The 24,355-nt window shown below is 38.9% G+C and overlaps 2 protein-coding genes across 4 annotated transcripts in view; one reads left to right on the forward strand and one right to left on the reverse strand.

Annotated features, from left to right (window-relative positions):
* Window positions 1–18,422, forward strand: part of LOC146461562 (uncharacterized) — a 74,483-nt gene extending 56,061 nt beyond the window's left edge. Inside the window, exons 1-10 of one of the 3 annotated variants that reach the window (XM_085086427.1) lie at window positions 595–614; window positions 7,815–7,862; window positions 10,314–10,688; window positions 11,497–11,871; window positions 13,269–13,388; window positions 13,928–14,053; window positions 14,736–15,141; window positions 15,639–15,818; window positions 17,138–17,457; window positions 17,958–18,422. In XM_085086427.1, coding sequence (XP_084942553.1) covers window positions 611–614; window positions 7,815–7,862; window positions 10,314–10,688; window positions 11,497–11,871; window positions 13,269–13,388; window positions 13,928–14,053; window positions 14,736–15,141; window positions 15,639–15,818; window positions 17,138–17,457; window positions 17,958–18,097 — 2,094 coding nt within the window. In that variant the 5' untranslated portion in view covers window positions 595–610 and the 3' untranslated portion in view covers window positions 18,098–18,422. Of the gene's footprint in view, window positions 1–594; window positions 615–5,217; window positions 5,422–7,814; window positions 7,863–10,313; window positions 10,689–11,496; window positions 11,872–13,268; window positions 13,389–13,927; window positions 14,054–14,735; window positions 15,142–15,638; window positions 15,819–17,137; window positions 17,458–17,957 lie in introns of those variants that run through there. The other 2 variants (XM_085086424.1, XM_085086426.1) reach the window with 2 other exon arrangements.
* A 2,026-nt stretch (window positions 18,423–20,448) lies between these two features.
* Window positions 20,449–23,822, reverse strand: LOC146461565 (protein canopy 4-like). The gene is made up of 6 exons (XM_085086461.1): window positions 23,546–23,822; window positions 22,371–22,497; window positions 21,785–21,879; window positions 21,463–21,587; window positions 20,925–21,042; window positions 20,449–20,806 (listed from the first exon to the last, which is right to left on the reverse strand). Exons 1-6 carry the CDS (start codon window positions 23,721–23,723, stop codon window positions 20,685–20,687), a joined length of 765 nt encoding a protein of 254 aa, XP_084942587.1. The 5' UTR covers window positions 23,724–23,822; the 3' UTR covers window positions 20,449–20,684.
* Between the last annotated feature and the right edge of the window lie 533 nt (window positions 23,823–24,355).

Here is a 24,355-nt window from a genome sequence, read left to right on the forward strand (position 1 = left end):
GGTTGCTCAGAAATAGCCAATCGCTTTACAGGGCGGAGTCAGCAGAATCCTGTGGATTAATGAAAATACAAACTGTTTAATATATTAATTTAGAGATTGGTGGAGGGAAATTATATTGAATCGACAAACAGGTCTAACTAATGCCTAATAATTGATCTGAAATTGTTTAATTATTCTGCTTCTCTGTAAAACCCGCACAAAGCATTGGTTTTCTTCCTAGACGCTTAGTTTTACTTTCCCGAGGATACATTATATCTTCTTAGTGATAGTAATCAACAAACTACAAATTGTATTTTTCTTCATAGATGCAAAGTTGACGATACATTGTCGTTCCATCCCCGTCCTGACCCACAGTCTCAGCGTTTCAGCCTGGAAGCCTTCCAGTATGCCAGCCAGCATCCTTACGTGTTTTTCCACTGCAGAGTTAAAATCTGCAACTAAACAGATTCAAACTCCAGATGCACGCAAGGCTGCTTGAGTCGAAAACGGCGAAGCTTGAAGACTCTTCCTGATACAGCTGATGACGTGTATCCTTTGGCCCAGGGCCCTCTCACACTGAGCCGAGAGAAGAGAGGTGCACAAGCAGATGAAGCTCGTGAGTCGTTTCAGAATGAGTACGTATTTATCTATTTACCTTCAATATCTAAATTTTTCGAGGCACTAGGTGGCGGGAGTGTATCTGACAGCAGTCTCCCATGAAAATACAGTCGTCCTGTCCGTGATCGTTTTGTTCTAACTAAAATTCATTCTAAGCAAAGAATCCTTATGATCTGGAATCACAATTTATATACGTGTCAGGTTTTCGTGTACCGTATGTCCCTCATACATCGGTGTTCAACGTTGCGGAAATAAAAAAAATATCTATTCGGGGTTAAAAACGAAGTAACCCAAACCGTTACGTTCTGCGCATGTAGAAAAGGTCCTAGAAACTCGGGTTTTATAAGAGTCTTAAGGACAGTGTGTTACAAAAAGGCACTCTAACACGGCTAAGAACTATGTGGGAAGAACAGAATAGTTCAGTAATCAACGCACAAGAAACTAATTTAGAACAACTCGCAACTCATCTTGTTGATGATGAGTTCTTTTAATTCTGCTTAGGTCTTTTGTGATCCTTTTACGTAAGTCGTTGAGCTGAAAGTGTTACAAAGTCACATTAATCGATAAGGTGGAAAGAAAAGCACTCCATGGGTTCGTATTTAGTTGTAGCAAACAAAAATAAACGGAATACTGTTCTGTTGATCCCGAAAAGAAGAGAAAAGTAGTCGTTATTAACGCCTTGTAACTTCTTCTACCGAGTTTAACCCGAAGATTAGTTCGGATCTGCTTTAAGTGGTACCCAGTGCTTACGCCAACAACCTTGCACTTGTTAGCATAGCTTTCATGATTCTTGTTTTACTTAAAACAATGAGATGTAAAATGGTAACTGTTTCAAGTATGTAAAGTCCATTACTTTGTACTGAGATTAACAGCATCCAAAAGAAAACTGTTAAACAGATTTTGAGCTGCGTCACTGTGTTCTGTTGCCAACGTAGTCAGGCCACTCTCAACGCCAGCAAGACAGTTTCCATTGCGTGGAAATAAAATTCCTTAACAACCAAACAAACAATAACATATACACATCCCGTTAATAGCAAAACTGAAGATATGGATTACCGTGCGAACCCAGTGCGTTGTATCTATCACAAAATGTTACTCATTAATTTTACTAGCTCTCATTCGAGTTCATATTTGAATTTCGGCCGATTCAACCACAACTCCGGCTTAGGGTGATTCCATTGAAATGCATTGCGCATTCTTAAAGCGCATAATTCCTCGCGTCATTATGTATGAGCGTAAGTTGAAAACACGAACTGTTTCCTTTTGTTCCAAGCAAATGAGTCATCACCGGAAATACAAACTTGCCCACCGTGACTCGCGGGCACAAAATGGTGATACTGAGACACGCACGCAAGAAACCTTTTGGGTCAACACTGCTACACATTGTGCTTCCCTACCAAAAAATTTAGTTTTAAACGCTGCTTATGCTTCATATACATTCTATGTATAATGTTTCAGGAGTTTTGCTAAGTTCTACTTTAACTATGTAATTCCTGTTACTACCAGACATGGCAAGAACTGATTAAATAAATTCATATTTGAAAGCGAATATTGCAAGCAATTCTGGTCACTCATGAGGTTACTTGAGCGGATGTTAGCTCTTTTGTGGGCAAGGTGACCTATCATTTTTATTGCATTCGATATAATATATAGTAGTAAACAATTTCAGAAAGTTTGAGAAAAATTTCACAACAACTTTTATTTGGCGGGAATCATCTGATAAAGTTTACCAATAGGCCTGCACCTTCCAAAAGATCTATTTTCAACGGAGCCCGAGAGCCTGCGGCTGCAGTGTTTGTTATGTCCTCATTGTTCCGTTGTTCGTTCTTTTGTTCTCTCGACCAATAATGTGAGATGTTGCAAACTGTGCAGTTCGCCCGCAGGTTACAACCACAAAACTGATCCTCAGGGTAATGACATTTTTACCCTCGAGATTTTTTGAACATTTTATACACAGACATTTATTTGCAGTAACACAATTTCCGTCTCTATTAATGATGACAAAAAGCAGAAATCCTGTTTTGGCAGGAAAAAAAGAAGTTTCTAGGATACAGCAGAGGGCCTACTCACATTTGCATTTATAATAGCGTCTTAACGTCCTTAAAAACCTGATAACGAAATGCGTTCAGTTGTTTTCAAGTCAACCAGCCGGTGCAAGATTACTTACATTGCTTTTTTTTGTAGACATAGTTTTTGGTTAATATGAAGGCGCAAAGTCTTCTTTTTTATGCAATTTTTCTACTGTTTGCATTTTCTGCCAAAGGACTCCGTCTGGAAGGCACTACATACGAAAATGAAGAAAGAATTAGCAATGAAGGTAATCCAGTAACATGGTTAACTATTATTTCGGTTGCAAACACTTATATTAGACTGTGAGAGTTTGTAAAAAGTTTGTTTAAGATGTATTCTAGCCTGAAAATGACGTTCAGTGTTTGGTTAAGAACTTTCAATCTTGACATCCCGTGATGCAAAAGCGCGGGAAGTTTGAGGATGAAGCTGAGGGCCAAGTTGATAAGACTTGCTTTCCCATCACTAGACAGATAAGAACCTTACCTGCTCTCAACTCGAATTAGAATGAGCACAGGGCATCAAGAGCTTTCTTAAATGACCAGGCAACGCGACCTCGTTTATATCATTTCACGGAACAGTTACTCAAAGTACAATTAAACTAATTTACGATTACTTTCAATTTTGAATTTGGAGTTTACTGATTTTCTTCACGATGAACTTTTTTCATCTAAGGCCTATTGTAGTCCTTGTACGTGAGTCCAGTTGAAAGTGTGTGATGTCATAAATCAGTGTAGTAGGCTGAAAGATCAGGACTGTATTCATCTCGAAAACGGGAAAAGTGTTTGAGATTTATTCGGCTGAGTCTGATCCAGAGATAAGTTCGGTTCCACTTTTGGTAGTAACCCTGCCTGAACGTACAACCTTACACTCGTTAACGTAGTTTGATGGCTTGTTTTTTAAAGCATTGGTTATAAGCACTTTCAGTCGGATTAACCACATTACTTTGTCTTAAGTATAATTCCACTCTCTACGTCAGGAAGCAAGTTTCCTGTGCGTGAAAGTAAACTTCCTTAACACCCAAACAAACTTCTACCATCACTTAATTTTGGATTTATTACACAACGTTGTCTTAACCCTTTCACTTCCATGGGAAATGTCGTATTTTTGTAAAACGGCAACTGCAAACCCCTACACCAACTGTAATACACCAAGTTAAAGTTTTTATCTGGGGCATTGTAGAAATCATTCCAGCTAAGACAAGGGAAGTAACAGGAAAGAATGAAAAGTGTTTAAAACTAGACAATAAAAACCTTAAAAGACATCTCACTTCTCGTATGCACTGGGTATACCCTTAAACTATAGCCTAATTTGCAGATCTCAGCACATAGTTTCCTGTCGAATGGTGACTTGGTCTTAACGGTGTAAGAGGAAAAAGTTACAAAAAAATGGAGGGGTGGTTAATCATGTCTTATGTGGGAGGGGGGGTAAGATTTTACGCTGCCATTGTGCAGATCTCTCCAAGATCTGTTTGGTGTCCAAATTGTATACAAATTGACCCAATATTGAACGTGTAATGACTTATTGTGCCATATGGCACTCTTGGGAGTGAGAGGGTTAAGTATAATTCCACTGTCTACTTCAGGAAGCAAGTTTCCTGTGCGTATAACTGTAAACTTCCTTAGCACCCGAATTAACCTCTCGGCTACTCAGCAACCGGCTGACTCAGTAACAAATTAATCAAAAGAGGTAGAATATATAATTAAAAAAAGAAACATTCAGTACCAAAATGAAAGATATGAAACACTACGTCCGAATCTAGTGCAGGTCGACTGTGTAACGAAGCTGCGTGGTTTAATACTTTGTGTAGGTTTATACCAAATGTCAATCGACCAATTTCAACAGCTCTCGTTTGAGCAAATAAAGTGCGTGCATCAAGAAAGTGCTTTCAACAACTTCTTCAACAACTTTCTTAATTAACGTATATAATCAGGCCGTTCATAATATGGCCATCATGAATAGCAAATATTTAGTCCATGTTTAGTGTTAAGAACAAACTTATTAAGGCTAGGAAATTCGTACATATTCTTTGATTGCTACGCAGAGGGGTACAGTTAGTCCGTCAGTCAGTCAGTCAGTTAGTCAGAAACAGAACTTCGCTTTAATACCGAATAGTTTTACCTAACATAACTTATGCTCTATCGGTCTATGCTGCCCCTGAGTCATAACTCCGGCTAAAGGTTGCAACCACATCAATTGATCCTCGGGTAAAGGAACTTTTCCAAATATAGAAGTGTTACGCCTCGCATCTTTTTCGCTAAGTGTTCATTAAACTTACTAGAAAACAGTGCGTGGATGTATATCTTTCAATAAGAGAAACAATCTTTGAGCATTTCATACACAGATATCTATGTAATACTCAAATTTTTATCACTGCTAAAGTTGTACTGGTTTAGTAGACGACATTGTTACGTCTCCATAATTTTTCCTGTTTCTTTTAATTATCACAAAAAGACAAAAGCCTGCTTTGCCAGAGCTTTATTGGACACCGCGGAGGGTCTGCCTACATTTGCATTTAAAGTGGTGTGTTAAAGTCCTTACAAAATACAGCAATGCGGAAAATTTTTTTATTTGTTGTGCAAGTAGCCCAGATCAGTGTATACAGACCTGCTTACATTGCAGCCATCGATAGAGGCAATATGAAGACACAAAGTCTTCTTTTTTACGCGATTTTTCTACTGTTTGCATTTACGGCTAACGGACTCCGTGTGAAAAGAAGGACTACATACGAAAATGAAGAAAGAATTAGCGATGAAGGTAATCCAGTTATGTTAACTATTGTTTCCGTTGCAAACAATTAGACTTTCATATCCATAGTTTGGGAACAGTTTGTTTTGCCCGGGAATATGGTCTTCAATTTTTGGTAAACGACTTTAAGTGTTGACAAACCCGTGGTTCAAAAAGCACGGGAAATGACGGAGGGACGAAGATGGGGGCCGGTGTTACATGAAACATAACTGTTTCTCAGTCATGATTTTTAAACTTGATTTAAGGTGACAGTAGATTGATATAATTTGCTTTGCCATAATCAGACAGGTGCCAACCTTAACTTTCCTCCAGTCAACTCGCAAAAACTGGCGACTTAAAATGAACACCCTGATATTAATAAGCCCAGCTGTAGTAACAGCAACAGCTTTTCTTGAATGATCTGATAACTGGCCGAGTAAGGCCCACATGATTAGTTCAGTTCTGCTTTTAAAGATTTTAAGAACAAGCTTGCAAATGTTAGAGTAGTTTGATGATTCGTGTTTCAAATAAAACAACAGTAACAAGCATTTCAAGTCCGATTTATCGCAATACGTTTTGCTAAGAACTAGTTATAGCAGCATCGGATAGGAATTTTTAATTAGAATTTGACTTGCGTCACTTTTCTTTTGCCAAAATCCTTGAGCCCACTCTCTACGTCAGCAAACAAATTTTCCTGTTTGTGGAAGTAAAATGCCTTAACACCCAACCACTTCTACTCAAGAAAAAATCAATCAAAAGAGACAGAATGTATATCTAAACCTCCATTTTGTAATAAAATGGAAGATATGACACCGTTGGAATCCAGTGCAGGGCTGTATAATGAAGCTGCGTGGTTTAATACTTAATATGGGTTTATATCAAATGTCAATCGACCATGCAATTTCAACATTTCTCTCTTGGGCAAATAAAAGAAAAACAATCCGTGCAAAAGGAGAGCACTTTTCTAGAGAGCTTATTTTAATGTTTCAGTTTAAGGAGCCCCTCTTAAATTTAGAACATTAAAATAAAATTGACATGTCTGAACCGGTGCGAGTTTTTCCCAGTGCCTCTTGTGGCTTTGTATTTGTTTATATGTGACACCTGTTCTAAATTTAGCATAACGGAGCGAGTCATAGCGGTGCGGCTTCACCTCGGTTGCTGTATCGGTTCGAGATTTTAGATCCCGGTACGAAAACTTGTACCAGTATCATGTAAACGCGGTATGACCGGCTCATTCTGGTTCTTTCCGGTATGAAATCGGAGTTCTTTAGAGCTGCTAGATGGACTAAGTTACGTATTACAAGCTTGCACAGCACAATATTCGTCCTAGAACATGTCAGACTCACAGTTAAAAAGAGCCGTAAGGTAGTAACACCATTCAAACAATCATATCAATCGGCTCGGAGTGTTTCTTCTTGTAAATGCCGCGGTATGAAATCACAAGTCATACTGCTAAGTTTTCGAACCACAACTTCGGATCAAAGGTTGCAACCACAAGAATTGATCCAGTTCAGGAAAGGAATTTTCCAAATATAAAAGTGTTACGCCTCGCATCTTTTTCGCTGTGTTCATTAAATTCACAAGTAAACGATAGGTGGATGTATAATACATTTCAGTAGGGAAAACAATCTTTGGTCACTTTATACACAGAAGACATCTATAAAACACTCTTTTAACGATCCACAAATCTTTATTACTGCTTATCTTGTGTACGTCAAGTAACATTGTTACGTTTCAATACTTTTTCCCGTTTCTATTAATTATCACAAAAAAACAAAAGCCTGCTGTTTTTAAATTTGCATTTAAAGTCAATTATGCCTTAAAGCTCTTACAAATATAGCAAAGCGGAAAAAATTTCAGTTGTTTTCAAATCAACAAAGTGCAGGCGTATTCACATCGGACAACTTCTATTTGGAAACTCGTATCCCATTACTTTTGGGCCAAATATCCCGTATAACCTTAATTGTAGGTTACGATATCCATAAATTTCACACTCGACATCCCGGATTCTGCATTTTCAATATCGCATTTTGCTGTAAAATCTCCAATGCATGAAATTTGTTACGCACCCTCGCTTATGGACTAAATAAATACTTTCCACTAAAATCTACCTGGAGTTTTTGTGTTGACTGAGTTTGAGAAGCTCGTAATATCATAAATATTGTCTACGTAGGTTGTTATGAACACAACAAGTTTACTAATAACACCAAATTTCGGTGTAAAAAAAATACTTTCTAAAGGCGAGGCTTTCTATTCACAGCTGCGATTGCCTTACCTATTAACAAATAGCAGTTGTCAAAACACTTACAATTAGAGGCATTACGTTTACCTTATGCTGAAAAATGTTTAACTATGTAGCTAAGAGAATCGAAAAGACTTGACAAAACGACGTGGATTGTTTGATTTATTTCCTTTTTTTTAAGATATGGCGGCTCAACAAGACTCACTGATGGAGGAGGCCGAGGATGGAGGTACGTGAAGTCTCGGGGATAAGTTCAAGGCGTGTTGTAACTCGATAAAGGGTTAAAAAAAAATTACTAAGCAAAAGATGGCGGTCATTGCGATTTAATAAATTGTGATTTGGAGTCTGTCTGTGAGAGTGGGTCGAAAGGGCATTTTTCATTGGCGAATCATAGGGTCCGTTCCATTGGCCGTACTCTGTGCCTATCAATACATACGAACTGTTCACTGAGCTTACAGAGAGTGCTGGCCCTTCAAACTGAATCTCATCAGGGACTATCATTATACAACTGATGGTTAACTTGAAATTCTACTGGCTAACGTGAAAAAAAGATAAAAACTATTCAATTACCGTTTTACAAGATTGCCGAGTGAGAAGTCGATGAATTAAACATTTGCTGGATTTCCTTCTTGAATTATCCAATTGATTTAATTGTTCTTACAGTTTCTGGAATTGAGTTCCATGGTAGGGCGCCGCTGTAGCTGAAGCTATGTTTTAGGTAGTTAGTGCGCCGCTCGGGCAATGTCAATTTACCAAACGAATTACGTAGGTTACAGTCCGTGTTTCGTTTGTTGAAGAGGTCCCGCAAGTACACTGGGGCTAGTTTGTAAGAGACTTAAACATCATCAGTGCTTTTTGCTTTTTTCGCATCAGTTATTGACAGTGTGTGTGCGGGTTTCTGTGTTACCACGATGAAGAGAAATGCCACCATGTTTGTAATGGTAATGGTAATGGTAATGCATTTATATACCGCATTTTCTATTTATATATATTCAAATGCGGTTTACATCAGCATATGTCCATTAGCGACCTCATCCTACCCTCCCAACCCATAATATCATGAAACAGCACAAAGACCAGACCAGCACACCGGGAACTCCATGCCCTACTCTTTGCGATTAGTGTGTGGGTTCTTTAACGTCCCACAGGGTTATGAACATTGAAGTGTTGTGAGACGGGGCCTACGGTTTATCGTCCTTATCCGAGAAGACTAGAAAGTCTAACCATTTGCAGATGTCATTACAAAGGGAGCACTTTCTCCTCTGTTATTTAAAGACCCTGAGTGTTGGTCCGGCCGGGCTTTGAACCCACGACCTCCCGCACGGTAGTCCGATGCTCAATCAACTGAGCTAACCGGTCGGCGGTAAGAGTGGTTTGGCAGATCAAAGTGTCGAGCGACTGGTTTAGATGCATCCTTGGCATTTCTTTCAACGTCTCGAAGACTAATGTTTGCGACATCGGTCACCCAGTCTCCTTCCTGTCTCACCATGTACAAATGTTTACATAAAGTCCATTTAATGCAATAAATAACATTAGATGAGGTGCATGTAAAACTATCAGTGATTTTAATAGTTTGGGTCACGAAATTTTGTCGACGTTGTGAATGAAAGGGCAACCTTAGCAGCGTGCGCGCGCATTTAAAACTACTGGGTTGATTGTCAGATTTGAGTACGCTACTAACAAGAAAGTTACCCGAGTTTTTATCGCGTTTGAATAAATAAAATTAATGGCGGTTGTGAAAAGTAGAGCACTGTTCTGAATAGCTTTCATTTGAATGGTCACACTTTAGATTTCGTCCATAGAGCCACCTTGTACAGCATAATGAAAAAGGAAGGTAATCTCGTCGGATTGCATGCATACATACGCTCTTTTGTGGCTTGTATGGCATTCAACTATGAAGTTGTTGAAAACATGAATGTCAACAATATATCCTTCACCAACAAATTAGTTTGACCAAATATAAAATGCCAGTTCATATTTGGCACTGGTGAGTTAGGGCTTTCCTTAAGTGAAAACCTGCACTCTGAGATTAAATCTGAATCGTGGGGAAAACAAAGAAAAGATACTCTTTGGTATCTCAAAATTATCACGGCCTTTAATTACTGGGATTATCAACTCCAAAACATATGATTGTGAAATGTGTAATTTGAACTCTTGTTCAATGCGCAACTCCCCAAAGCAGTCACTCAGTCACTGTTTCCAGCTAAAAAACATTTGTCTTAAGGCTGTGCACTTATGGGAGATTGGACTAGAAATGAAAACGGCTTTGCAGAATTGAGGAATCAATACCTTGCTATAGTTAACAATTAGATTATGAGCTCGAGATTTCTATCGCGCGATAGTTGATGAGGGCGAAGCCCGAATCAACTATCACGCATAGAAATCGAGAGCGAATAATCTAATTGTTTTAGTATAAATCTACTAGTCGCTCAAAACTAAACAAGTAAATTATCTATTTCCTCATCGCAGACACTTCGAAAACGCGACCAAGCGGCCGCCATTTTGTTGAAAACCGCTACTCACTATCTATCACAGAATAGATAGTGAGTAGTGTAGCCAATCAGGGAACGGCATTCGTGATAGAACACTAGTAGATTTATACTAATTTATATTAGTATAGCAAGCTTTAATCTGTTTTTTACATATCTTTTTTTTAATCTTTTTTTCAATCCAATTTCAGGCGGATCTTGTCCACAAGGATGGACTCTTTTGCAAGGTTCTTGTTACAAGTATTCATCCAACAGGCTCACTTGGAACCAATCTGAGTTAGCCTGCGAAGCAATGGGATCTACACTTGCTGTGGTGACGTCCGAAGCTGAACAACAAGCACTGGCATCAGAAATACCTTCCGCCGGCGGTTGGATCGGTTTGTACAGGAATCCCAAGGACGTGTATCGTTGGTTGTGGGTGGATGGAAGAGAGCTTCCTTTCACTGCCTGGGGCCTTCGTGAACCTAACAGCCTTTCAGAGGAATGTGGACACATGCGTGGCGGGGACAAAAGATGGAACGACATCAGATGTAGCACTGCTCGTCGTTATGTCTGCGAAAGAAATGGCGAGTCAGCTCTCATCATGTTTTGTTAGGAATTTCTGAAACCTCAATTCTACTCGGAAAATTTGTCGTCTTGAAATACATATAATTTTATTATGTTACTTTGCCCCTTTGTAGGCCGGTGAGGTGGATTCTGCCCTCGCCGACTTTGAATGCTTGTATATATATATTTTTTAATATTTGAAATTACGCCTCTAAACTTCGTGACATTTTCAAACATTTGTCTAGTATAAACAATTTGATTTTGATGTTACTCTGGGAACCAAATTTTGACTGGCAGTGTTTTCACAAACAGAAATGTTCCTATTTCTAATGAGCAAACGTCAACGTCCTTACAGCAACTTTCATGTTTTAGATCCTTCAAGTACTATAGTCTTTTGGCTACTTTTGATCAATTTTGATGGTTTTCTGAAATCTTAAAATCCACAAATCCAAGATGGTCGCCATTTAGAAATTGTGCCGTAACTCGCATGTCATATGACGTCGTCACTTGCTGTTGTAGAATTGAAGAAATTTCTGTTTCAATAAAACTTGAAATACACCTATCTGTAATAGAAATAGTATCGAAAAAAAAAAGTTCTCGATTCAAACTTCACTTGTATACAATAGACTGCGTTGGCTCCCAGAGCAGTTCGGCCAAATTAGGTCGTGTTCAACTGGGACCAACCGGTTTTGGTTGGTTGGATTCGTTGGCCTTTTTCATGTTCTATTGGGAAGAAACCGCTTAAAGTTTATACTTCATAGGACAGGCTCCCCGAGTAGCTTACTTTTTTTTTACTAATGTCTTCTTATACCTCTTCTTTCAATCCAGTGTCTGTCGAAGGATGTCCCCAAGGCTGGTCTCTTTTACTAGGTTCTTGTTACAGGTTTTCATCCAACACCCTCAATTGGTTTGCAGCCAACGCATCCTGTGAAGGAATGGGATCTAGACTTGCTGTGGTGAAGTCCAAAGCTGTACAGGAAGCACTGGCGCCAAGAGTGACTGATGATTATATCGGTTTGTACAGGGATCCCACGAACAAGAACCGTTGGTTGTGGGTGGATGGAACAGTGCTTACTTACGCACAGTGGGGCAATGCAGAACCTAACAGCCTAGCGGAGGAATGTGGACACATGCGTGGTGGAGACCGAAGATGGAACGACGCTAGATGCAATATTAATCTTCCTTACATTTGCGAAAGAGGTGGTGAGGCATCTATTATCATGTTTTGTTAGGAATTTTAGAAACGCAATTCTACTTGTAAATTGTTTAATCTTAAATGTATATAGTTCCATTTTTTTGCTATAAAAGGAGACCTTAGAAATCTAACAACAAGACTGTTCTTTCCATTTTTTATGTTAGCATTTAATTTGACTTCGTGGTTAATAGAGCCATTCAGCAGACATTCAGCGTAGTCTACGTGGCATGTTATTCACGCTAATAAGATGCATGCCCTTTAAGGAGAAATCGATAAGTGTCCCCTAGAACCAGTCGAATGTGTAGTCACTTCATGGTCCGACAATTAAACAATCATTGCCGGAGGTTGGTAAGCACTCCTCACTGTAAAGAAGTGTAGCCTTTTTTTAACATAGCGAAAGACAAGCACTTTGACAACTTAGGTTCTTTTATGCTATTTTGTTAATTCTCCAAAAGTCCTGCTAAGAGCATGCGACAGTAGTCCTTGTGCTAATGGAGGTACTTGTGCCAACGTTGGAGACTCTTTTACATACAACTGTACCCAAACATTCACTGGACACACTTGTCAACTTGGCATCTATTATCTATTTCAGATATACACCATTTACATAGGAACCTCATCAAAACCGCGGTTAATTATAAACCCCGACCATCTGAACTTGTTTTACATGCTTGATTGCTTAAATCCACAATTTCATTTTTAAAGTGCAGCGGATCAAAATAACTAACACAAAGGAAAACTGCAGCTCACTATCTTTTAAGCAAAAGAGAAGACAAGAGGGGCTCCGTCCTTAAAACGTCAATTAGAACTACTTTGTACGGTATAATAAACATAGTCACAAGAAAGTACTACTCGGAAGCTTTTATTTAAATGGTCACCCTTTAAGATTTCAGCCACAGACCCAAAAATTTAGATCGATCCCCACCTTTTACAGCATAATAAACAGCACCACAGGAAAGAACTGCTCAGTAGCTTTCATTTGACTGGTCACACTTAAGGATTTCAACCACAGACTCAAAAGTTAGAACCAACTTGTACAGCATAATAAACAGCACCACAGGAAAGAATTGCTCAGTAGCTTTCATTTGAATTGTCACACTCAAGGATTTCATCCACAGACTCAAAAGTTAGAACCACCTTGTACAGAATAATAAACAGCACCACAGGAAAGAATTGCTCAGTAGCTTTCATTCGAATGGTCACACTTTAGGATTTCATACACAGAGCCACCTTGCAAATCATATTCAACAAACCACTGTTATTAAAAAAATTGAACTGGACACTTAAGTTCGTCTATAGAATCACGGCAGCGGGATTTCGACACAAAAGAGGTTTTAAAGGACTCTGCAACAGAAAGAGTTAATTTGTCCCTAGAGTTCATTATTTTTCTGTTTTTCTCCAACAGCCAGGAATAATCCGTGTGACAGCAATCCTTGTAAAAATGGCGGAACATGTACCAAGGCTAGATCCGATGTCTTCAAGTGCACGTGTCCTAACGGATTCACTGGACCACGATGTTCACAAGGTACTGGGGAATGAATTCCTTCTTAAATTATCCAGAGGCGATTTGGCTCTCTTACTGCCAGTTTCTTTTTACCAGAAGACATTTCATCGCGTTAGGAAACGCAGGCTCAAGGAAACGATTATTTAAGTAGAGGTCTTGATCAATTTCCACCAAAATGTCATCAACTTAAATGGGTGATGGCTATGGTAAAGTCTGCCTCCTGAGTAGGTACCTGAATGTCTAGAATGCGGCATTTATGTTTGAAGGAAAAATAGCCCACAAGAAGATCATTACAGTTCCAGGTCAGCCGCGTGGGAACCTAGAAAAACAGGGGCGTTGGTATCAGTTCCTTTAACTGAAATATCCCGAAAACTTTCACTGACAATATGCCTCCACTTTACTCAAATCAAAGAGGGGAACAGGCAGTCAGGTAAAACAATGTCGTGGAGTAAAGTGGAGAAAAAAAGACAATTTAAATGTGACAGGATAATTTTTTTCATTTTCTCTTTTATTTATTTATTTATTTATTTATTTATTTATATTTTCTTGTTTTTGAACAGATATTGACGAGTGCCAACGTGACAAAGGTGGCTGTCAGGACCTCTGCGTAAATACTGTTGGGGGTTTCTACTGCGCATGTTCAGACCCTGAGTTTAGTGTCGCTCCAGACAAACGCCACTGCATTGGTGTGTAATACGTAATCATATTAATATCACCTTTCCTGAAATATTATGTACATTTACGCTTTCGTCAAAGAGACAAGAAGAGCTGTAATTGAGTGGTTCTTATACAAATTTCAGTCTTAAAGTCACGATCCACAACCGTTTAGTTTTCAAAGCAAAATATCTGAACGTAAACATGCCAAAACGCCATTTAACTTTTCGACGAGAGAGGCAATAGACTTGTTTAAATTTGGTATGGATCATCAAAGGAAAAAGTAATATCGCTATTCAATGGCTGACGGTCGTCGATGACGTTGTCATGGTGACCACCTCGTTATGCCCAGACCCGAAATTTGTCACTTCTGGTTATTAACAACTCAAAATCAATCCTTGTTTGTAAGGTAGCAAAACTCAGTATCTTTCACGCTTTGAACTGGCTTCCAACGACAACTGCATGCAACGACATCCCTGCAGTCCAGAATCTGTTAAGTTTTTTCGAACCATATGAATTCTTTAGAGAATCAGATTGACCTTGAAATGCTAGAATTTATTTCTAAACAAACCACGGAAAAACGTTTGAAAATACAAAAATTATTCTTTAAGCTATGCGATAATTCTCATTTTACCCACTGAACCTCCCCTAAAGGAATCTTTTGTTCTGCCATTTAATTAATACACATTTTCTTTTTTCATTTTCCCATAACAGCTGAGGGAGTGGAACTCGATTGCGGACAGAATGACATGACCATCACTCTGCCCAAGTCCCTCCTCCGAGGTCTTGACCGTCAGCACCTGAGGCTGATTGACGTTAACTGCAGGGCTTCTGAAAACGCAACCCACTTCTTCCTCAGAACCCAGCTCATTGGCTGTAAAACAGTACTGAAACAACGGGGAGATTTCTTTATCTACAGCAACATGGTCTCTGAAATTCCACTCAAACAAAATCAAATCGTGACTCGCGTTCGTGACGCTATGATCCCGTTCTACTGTTTCTACTCCAAATGGGGCGTGGTGTCATCGATTGGAATCAAACCATCAAGCAAGAAAATTATTCTGTCTTCTAGAGGATATGGCAAGTTCACGCTCACTTTGGACTTGTTCAACAGAAGCAAGTGAGTCATAACATCTTCTTGTGTTTCGTGCTGTACAGACCAGGCAATGTAGCTGGAAGTCACAGTTTTAATACGAAATGACTAACGGTTAATATTGTAAAAAAAAAAAAAAAAACTAAAAAAAATTCAATATTCGGTTTTCTCGCTTAATTTTGTTTACTAAGTTTTAAACCTAAAACTAACCCTAACCCTAACTTTGGTAAGAAGCTGTAAGATAACAATCGATGTTTTTCGTTACTTTTGTACGCATGTTATACTACCGTCCAAACAAACCAACTGTTGGAAATTTGCAACCCCAGTAAATTATTTAGAAATAAGCCACCTTTTTGGCAGAAGACGTCCAAAGGTCAATGTTTAAATACTAAATAAATCTGTTTTACTATGGATCGAGAACCGTCTAGCATAGCGATCACTGACAACTTTTCTAGACTGATTTTACATAGTTTTGTAGTATAACACAACCGCTTATTTCGATTTCTTATCGTTTCTTTTATCAGCTTCCAAAATCCCTTCTCCCAAGAGGACTTCCCTGTTTCGTTTACCATCCGAGAGAGAATGTACTTTGAGGTTCGTGTCGACACTGAAGATTCTCGCTTGACAATTCTGGCTTTGGACTGCTTTGCCACCCCCTCCCAGGACAGGAATTCACAGCCCAGATACGATGTCATAAAAGACGGGTAAGTAAGGCTGCTTTTATTTTTTCCAGTATATCTTTTAAGTATTTCTTTTGAGAGAAAGCGAATAGCGTTACCACGCTTTTTCAAGACTGGTGTAAGGTGGTTCTAGTCCCAACACAATTCATCCAAATGTCTCTATCCTCAAAAAGGTAAATACGCGTTAAAAGATGCAACGTACAGCACATGTAACGAGTGTTAGGTAAACTAGAAATATGTGACTCGCAAAACCTCGCGAAGCTAGGGATGGATGGACAATTGATTCGAAGTGATGCTGCCTTTTGTCAGTTTGCTCTGTGGTTTCGCGATGTCTCCTTCTTCTTCGATGCTCGCGCTGAGTTTCGTTGTTTAATCTCCCTTGGCGAATCTGTCCCTTGTGTGTCGTCCTCTGGTTCATTTGCACCACAATTAGGTCGTGTTTCACCAATAGTAAACATTTTTCACTGCAAGATGAATAAACACGTTCAGCCCTCAATAAATTTATTTTATTTATTTATTCACCACGACATACAAACATAGAAAGTTACAATGAATAATAGACTAGGATCGTACATAAGTTTAGAGTAAATAACAATAGTAAAAGAAGAAGTAAGAAGTGGCGAGGAGACCTCAAGAAACCCCCGGGCTTATACTGAGAGGTCTCCTCGGAGATATGTTAGGACTTTAAGACCAGTAAAGACATTGTATTTAGATTTTTTAACATACGGTGGTAAGACTACAAAGACATAACAGAGTCGGACGTTTCATGCAATTAACTGAGGAAATCAAGAAGCTTTCTTTTGAAGGTGGATAGACTAGGGGAAGACGTAATTGATAATGGCAAAGCATTCCATATTTTTGGCCCTCTAATTAAACATGAATTGCGTCTGACGCCAGCCTGTCTTCCAACCTCTTGCTGCCTAGCAACCTTCCCTTTCTCTGACGTCATTCAAACTTCGTTTGCACTGCTGCCAGGCAACATCACGAACACCTTCAACGATATATATAAATACATTTTTCGCTCGAATTCGCGCGGCTTTATTAACCTCGCTACGCTCTGGCCATTCACGAGGAAACAAAATATCTGAGTCCCATATACGGGGAATAGAACACCTGACCCTGCGTAACACCGGTCGGGTGCTCTAACCATTGAGGTACTGGGTGACTGGGAATGAGTTAGGTCACGTGATATGTATCCTTCACCGAATGCATTTCTTAAGAGTTAAACCCGCACAAAATTTTCGTAGATGTTTAGTTGTTGAGACTTTTTATTTTCCTGTGGCTACATTATATCTTCTTAGTGATAGTAATCAACAAACCGCAAATTGTATTTTTCTTGATAGATGCAAAGTTGACGATACATTGTCGTTCCACCCTCGTCCTGACCCACAGTCTCAGCGTTTCAGCCTGGAAGCCTTTCAGTATGTCAGCCAGCAGCCTTTCGTGTTTTTCCACTGCAGAGTTAAAATCTGCAACGAAACAGATCCAAACTCCAGATGCGCGCAAGGCTGCTTGAGTCGAAAACGGCGAAGCCTGAAGACTCTTCCTGATACAGCTGATGACGTGTATCCTCTGGCCCAGGGCCCTCTCACACTGAACCGAGAGAAGAGAGATGCACAAGCAGATGAGGCTCGCGAATCGGATCAGAGCATGCGCGTGACAAGTAAGTATTCTGCAGCCCTTCGGTTTACTTAGGAGAAGTGGGGTTGGATACACGCTGTTTAAATTACGTATTTGAAAAGTCACAAAAAAGTTCGGTGCACACAATAATTAATAATGGCTTTTAGAGCGGTTCTCGATTGAGTGTCAGTGAAACCAAAACCAAAGTATTTACTTAAACAAATCACAACGAACAGAAACAGCGCAATGAACCAATTAGCATTCGAGGCAAACACAAGTAACCAGCGCCTAGCTCATCGTGCGACCAAGACACGATTGGTTTTGGTTTGGCTTCCCATCAGTTGAGCAAACGGCGCCAACTTTACCAACCAATCATAGAGCGAAGTCAAGCAAAACAAAAGCAAACGCAACATTACTTTCGATACTCAATTTAAGACGACTCTCTCTGAAGATCAAATATACTATTTTTATTCCTATATAATGGCAAAGTATGATGAACCTTAGCTCATGACAGCAATTTTAAGCTTCCAATGTTTATTTCAGGTGCTCAGATGCCTTTTGTCGCCGCATTGGCCGTGGTTATTGGAGTCTGTGTTGTGGGTATGTCTTACATGGTCTACCAAAAGAAGCGAGGAAAAACCGCACAGCGGTACAAACCGCTTTTCATCGACGAAGAAAATTAAGGTGGTCACGTGACAGTTACATCTTCTTGCTTTGTTTACTTGTAACAGTGTCTTTTATCTGTTTTGGTAAATTTTATTACATTTTAGGCATAGCTGCTAACGTTTAAAGTAATTGTGTGTAAGAAAATCTCCTAACAATAGCCTATTGTTAAGAAACAGTACTTATTTCTTTACTTAGTAGGGCTTCGTATATTTGACCCTGTTGTCGAGGAATAATGTAAGCAAAACGCACTTAGGTCACTAATAAAGGTTTGTAAGGAAGCATTACCAAGTCCTTTTGTAACAATAATCAAGTTTCTTTTACATTAAATTTTTACTATTTTGATGAGTTGTCTTTCGTTCCTTTTGTAGTAATATGTGCAGGCCACTTTAAGTGCAGAAGCACAGTACAATACTAAGTGCAACCTATGATAGTACATGTATGAAGAAATAGGTATTTCATATTCATCTTCAACCTTACTGAAAACGTTTTAGAGGGGGAGGGGGGGAAGATGTATTTGACAAGTGGTCTCTCATGAAAGAGCCATTTTACAGTTGGGTTCTTATTGACCTGGCCTTTGCGTTTAAGCGAGGCTAGAGTTGTCGTTACCTCTCTACTTTTCAACTTTCACGTGAAAAGCACTGAGGTTTGTATCAAGACAAAAGTTCGTCTTCGGTCTTGATTCCACCTACAGGCCAAATCACTAACCACAGCACTGTAAATAGCCTTTTTGGTCATTCCGTTTGCAATCACTTTGTTTTCTCAAGGTTTCACAAATAGTTCATTTGGATCTGGATCACAAATAAGCCTTATCACGGTTTTCGACGCCATTTTGACGAGTAGGCAAACAGGGTTGAAATAACAGTGTTTGTATGGAAATGCGATGTCTAATAATTTTCATAAAACATCGCTTCTGAAAAATTCATGAATTGGAAACTTTTGGCACTAGGAAAAGGATTAAAAGAAAAAAAATTGGAGGGATGTAGCTGTGCCAGAAAGCGTCCAGTCGTGTTTTGAATTTTCCATACATTTGTCTGTATAGCGAACCAGCCGTGAACTGCTACTAAAAATAGTTCGCGGAAAAAAAATACAGGGAAATGTATGGAAAGTTCAAATCACAACTGGACGCTTTCTGGCACTGCTACATCCCTCCAATTTTTTTCTTAAAATCCTTTTCGTAATGCCAAACCTTTTCAATTCATGAATTTTTCAGAAGTGATGTTTTATGAAAATTATTTGACATCGGATTTCCATACAAACACTGTTATTTCAAGCCTGTCAAAATGGCGTCGAAAACCGTGATAAGGCCTATTATAAACGCATTAAGTTCGGCATTACCCTCCTTAAATAGCGCGGCCTAAATTGTTTGCACCGCATATTGACGTTGCAGACGGATGAAAAAATTAATCGTGAGTGATGTTAATGCTTGAATTTTTAAATTTAGTCGATGAACTTCCCAGCTATGACTACTAAAAATGACAAATATTGGATGACACTCTTTTGTGGGACTAACTGTTCATTTGTCATGAGAGGTGTTAAGTAAGAGGTGTCGTTTGTTTAAAACTCAGAAAGTTGTAAAATCAGGCAGGGACGCCATCAGATGTTAGTCTGATTCTTTCCTTACTTTAAAGCCAGTGTCCCTTTTTGCTACTGCGCTACTGCGCATGCGTTCCGCGGATCTCGGGATGGTCCGAGAAGCTCTGAGTTCCTGAGGACAGTGGCTATGAATGCAAAGGTATGTTATCGCGGTTCATGGCTATATCGGAAAGGAAGATCTTAGCAAGGGCTATTCAAAGTCAAAAATAAAGTTGTGGGTAACCTTGAATTTTTCAGAGATAATTAAGCTTCAGTTTTAAAATGTCATACATTTTTATGTCTTTTTAAAAATGCTTTTACAGGAATTGTTGTTGTTGGCTTTCCTCGGCGTAAAAACTGAGCCCACAGTCTTTGGGGCAGGCGTGATAGAAATTGTGGTGAAATACGCAAGCGTGATATACCCATAGCTTTTTTACCCTCGTTCTCATGATTGATCCACGGGACATTACAGATCTTACTCGACAGTTTTCCTCACAACTGTCTCCACGTCCGTCCATGTGAGGACATATTCTTAAACTCGCAGAAAAATATACTGGGATCAAAGGAGAATTCTCGGCATTTTGATTAGATTTATGTCACACAGTTTAAGCTCATTCATGATCCAAGCCATGACTGATTTGTGACTGGATAAAGCTACTGCTGTAAATGTGAGGTAAGGGGGGGGGGGGGGGGGGTGAGGTGTTCCATGCTCTGCCCGTTGGAGTTAACTAAAAGTTAACCATGTTGACAAGTAATCGCTTCGCACTGAATAGGCTAAACCCCCTGTGTCATTAATAGCAGAATGTTTACTACCTTGGTACAATGTTTACAAAAGTTTATTTTTATTTTAATATGTTAAGGATTTTGAACTTCTGTTTTAATCAGTTCCGAAGGTTGGTATTGATAATTGCGCTTTCTCGGTACAATAACTATAAACGTTTTCTTCTAGGGTATTTTAGGCCTATTGCTTCTGCTTTGATCAGTTCGTAGTTTTCCATCATGCTGTCAGTGTCCTTCTTCTTACCATCCAAACTATAGCTCCCATTGTCTGTCCTCTCTCATTGGAATGGTCGGCTTCACTGGTTCAGAGGAGTTGTTGTCCTGCATGAAGGAGTAGTAATCTGCCGGCATTTCTGTGGAAGCATTCAGGCAATCTGAAAATTAAAAGATATAGTTCGAAAACTTTTATCGAAATTCTTGTGATAGTGGAATGTCTACTTATAATTAAAAACGTCAAATCTGTAATCTAAAGTTGATGAGGATGTAGTTTACCTCGTTCATCTTCGTCTAACACTCGTTCGACGCAGAGCCAATCCAGAAGATTTTCTTTTTGATCGCTAAAGTACCATTCTGTTAAGTCATCCTCGTGGCTCTCAAGTAGGTGAATACACTGAGAAATAAACATGATATCACACTGTGAAATGAACATGATATCACAGATATCACACTGAGAAATGAACATGATATCACAGATATCACACTGTGAAATGAACATGATATCACAGATATCACACTGAGAAATGAACATGATATCACAGAATCTGAACACACTGAGAAATAGTTGACATGTTATCGTTGACATTAAACTGTTGGTACAGGCAACCCATAGATTTTGACACAGAAATAGCCGTGATATCTACGAGTTGAAATAACGTTTCAACAGAAGAACACTGATCTTCTCGGTCCTAAGACTTTATCAAATTCTGTAATAGTGTACCCTAAAGTGAATACACTAACAAATGCCGATAGCACCTTAATGTCAAGGAAGGAACACGTAGAAAAGGAGTGTTGATAGAGGCTGTTTGCTAACCTTGAACTTGAGTCTCCCCATTTCGTAAGTGTAATCCTCAGCAACGTCATTAGGAAGCTCAAAATTAAGTTTCACTTTGGATCGCTTTGTCAAATCATCCATTACTTCACGGAGTTGACTTTTAGCTGAAAGTAAAATAGGATAATAGTTAATTACTTAGTAGTAAAAGAAACTTTTTGCAGAACGCAGACACGGCTATAGAGTCCACGATTTCACTTTCATGTAAGACTCGGTATTTCGTAGTGCGCATATTCTAAGGACTTAATAGAGGAATGTGATCTCTTGCGACTTGGTAATACATTTTTTGAACATATTCCTATACCTCCCTTGATGTAAGGAAATTCGGGTCCAGCCCTTGCGCTGTAGAGCTTCATTCTGTTGCAGAGATTGTCAAGAACATCCATTAGGCGAAGCTCCCTTAAAAGGAAAAGTAGTTCAGTTGTTGCTAACTCTTTCAACATGTGGACGAATTTGCAAGGTTCAGTAGTGATGACAGATTAAATGAAACGTAATGGTTAGCGCAATTTTGCTCTGTGTATAGAATGGGGACTTAGGGTGTTGTTAAACAGGAAATTCCTTACGAAACTGTTCTAAGGTACAGGTTTGGGCAAAAATAATTAAGCTGTGTGTAAGTAAGTGGCTTTATTTCTGTGTCAGACATAAAAGACTATCCGGCGGAAAGAATACTTCTACTAATTTGAATAAACGTGTATGTATGTATGTACGTATAGCGAACATGGCCAAGAGCGGCGGGTGGCGGTGCCACAGGGTACCTGGCTTCCAACAATATTATTCGACGGCAAAAATACAGTGATTGATATGGGAATTATTTGTTACTGTTTATCTGAAAGGGTATAAAATACGTCAAAATGAAAGGAACACTTTAAACCTTAAATGACAGTACTTACGATTTTTCATAGTGAATATTTTTGTCGTGATTTTCGAGATCTTCAAGTATGTATCCTCGAGGTATATCCTCTTTATGATTTGTTTTCTTCATCTGTGCAAGAAATTCTGTCACCAGAAGACGGCAGACTACGAAATAAACAATAGGGACCTCAAGGTTGAGGTTTTTCCTCGTTTCCCGCAAACCCCAAACCTCTAAAAGTCACGTGACTCCGATCCTACCGTCCTGGTTTACGTTTGACGTTCAGGTTTAGGAGACTAGAGGTAAGTGAATTACGACAGAGTTTTTCGTTAGTTTTAAATTTATAAAGCCGCTTTTAAACGTCAAATTTACTTTCCTTAAAGAGTTATCTCGAATGAGAGGATTGTTTGATTCATGATCAGTAGAGAGATTACAAGAATTATAAACCACATAAGTGCATGCGCTGCATCGGTACTATCCTCCGTGCAGTCGCCATCTTGTTTTCCTGCGAGTATCCCATAATGCAGGGGTAAAAAGTGACCCTCAATCTTAAGCCCGGATTATTTACATGCGGCCGAACTCCGAACTGTTAACTGCTGGCCGACGTTTGCGGTTTAAAGTTTAAGAGGAAACCCCAAATCTTAAGGTCCCTAATATACAAAAGCACACCTGAAAGCAAACTGTGGCCGCTGTGGTTTTATTCGCGGTCTACAAATCCTTGCCTAAGTTATGTCATAGCATCTGAGATCATTTTTAAAAAGTTTGAATGAGGTTCTCTGTAAAGAGCATTGGGGAAACAGAGACGCTATTACTCTGCAATTACTCCAAGAAAGGTTATATTTCACACAAACACGGGGCTCAAGTAACTAAGACAGTAATTATAAGTGTTTGGCTCAAAAGCTGGAAGTATTGCTACTCTTCTCTGGATGATCGGTGAGATGTTAGTCCTACATCACAACTATATTTCACTGAGTTTTCCTAGCGATTTGTCTAAAACCATACATGCACCTGCAAGGAAAAAAACAGTATGGAGTAGAATTTCCTGTTTAAAGAAGTTCATTTCATCAAGACGAAGAATGGGTACATCGTACCGCAGATGCGCTGACCTTTACACGACTTGGCGATTATCTCACAAAATACTGTATTTCACTTTTTGATACACTGATATTTATTGTCAAAATAATAAAAGAAAAAAAAGGAATTCTTTTGACTTACCGTGGCATTTGGTCGGTCTCATGCTGGCAGTCTCGTGAAACTTTGTAATGTAGGGATTTGTTTTGTTCCTTTTCGGATCCTTTCCAACCGTGACATACTCGACCTTACAGGTTACCATTGGTAACAGAACTAAAGACCATGTACTGAGCAAAGCTATCAGTAACCTTGTTAGCTTCATAGTAATACACTTATATCAAAAACCTTGGGCAAAAACGTAATCTATTAATTCTTGCTGTCTTTCCTACTGTTGTGGGTCTCGTTAATTCATAACAAAATTTTCGTATATATTTGTTCTTTCTGAATAATTTCTGATAATATCTGTTACTTTTTAATTGGCTGCTAGAGTCGAGGTTCTGAGACAAAAACGACAGCTAAACAAATAATTAACGGGGTCTTTGTAATTAATTATAATGCTAATATATTCATACGAATTTAGTGTGAAACAAATCTATTCAGTTCGTACTAGTTTAGTGTGGTACTGCCCTTCTGAAAACCTTAATTAAAAAAAAAAAATAGAAAATTAAGTTGAGAAGGACTCTCCAGAGAACTTTACAAACATTCAAGGCGCTTCTATTACTTTCATAACTTAGGAAACCAATTCACTATTAAACACCTGTGTGACAAAACATAAAATGGATATGTTTTACTTTTGAAAGCTGCTGCTAGACATTTAGACGCTCATTTGACTCTTTAAGTATCTTTATATATCAGTGCAATAATACATTATAAAAATGGAGACTGCAAAATAAAATTTTTTTTTCACAATTTATTTTTTTCGATTCGATGCCTTTCAGGTACAATGCTTTGAAT

The sequence above is a fragment of the Pavona decussata genome, unplaced genomic scaffold (genome assembly GCF_977016875.1).
Source record: "Pavona decussata unplaced genomic scaffold, jaPavDecu1.1 SCAFFOLD_195, whole genome shotgun sequence".
NCBI classification, from domain to species: domain Eukaryota; kingdom Metazoa; phylum Cnidaria; class Anthozoa; order Scleractinia; family Agariciidae; genus Pavona; species Pavona decussata.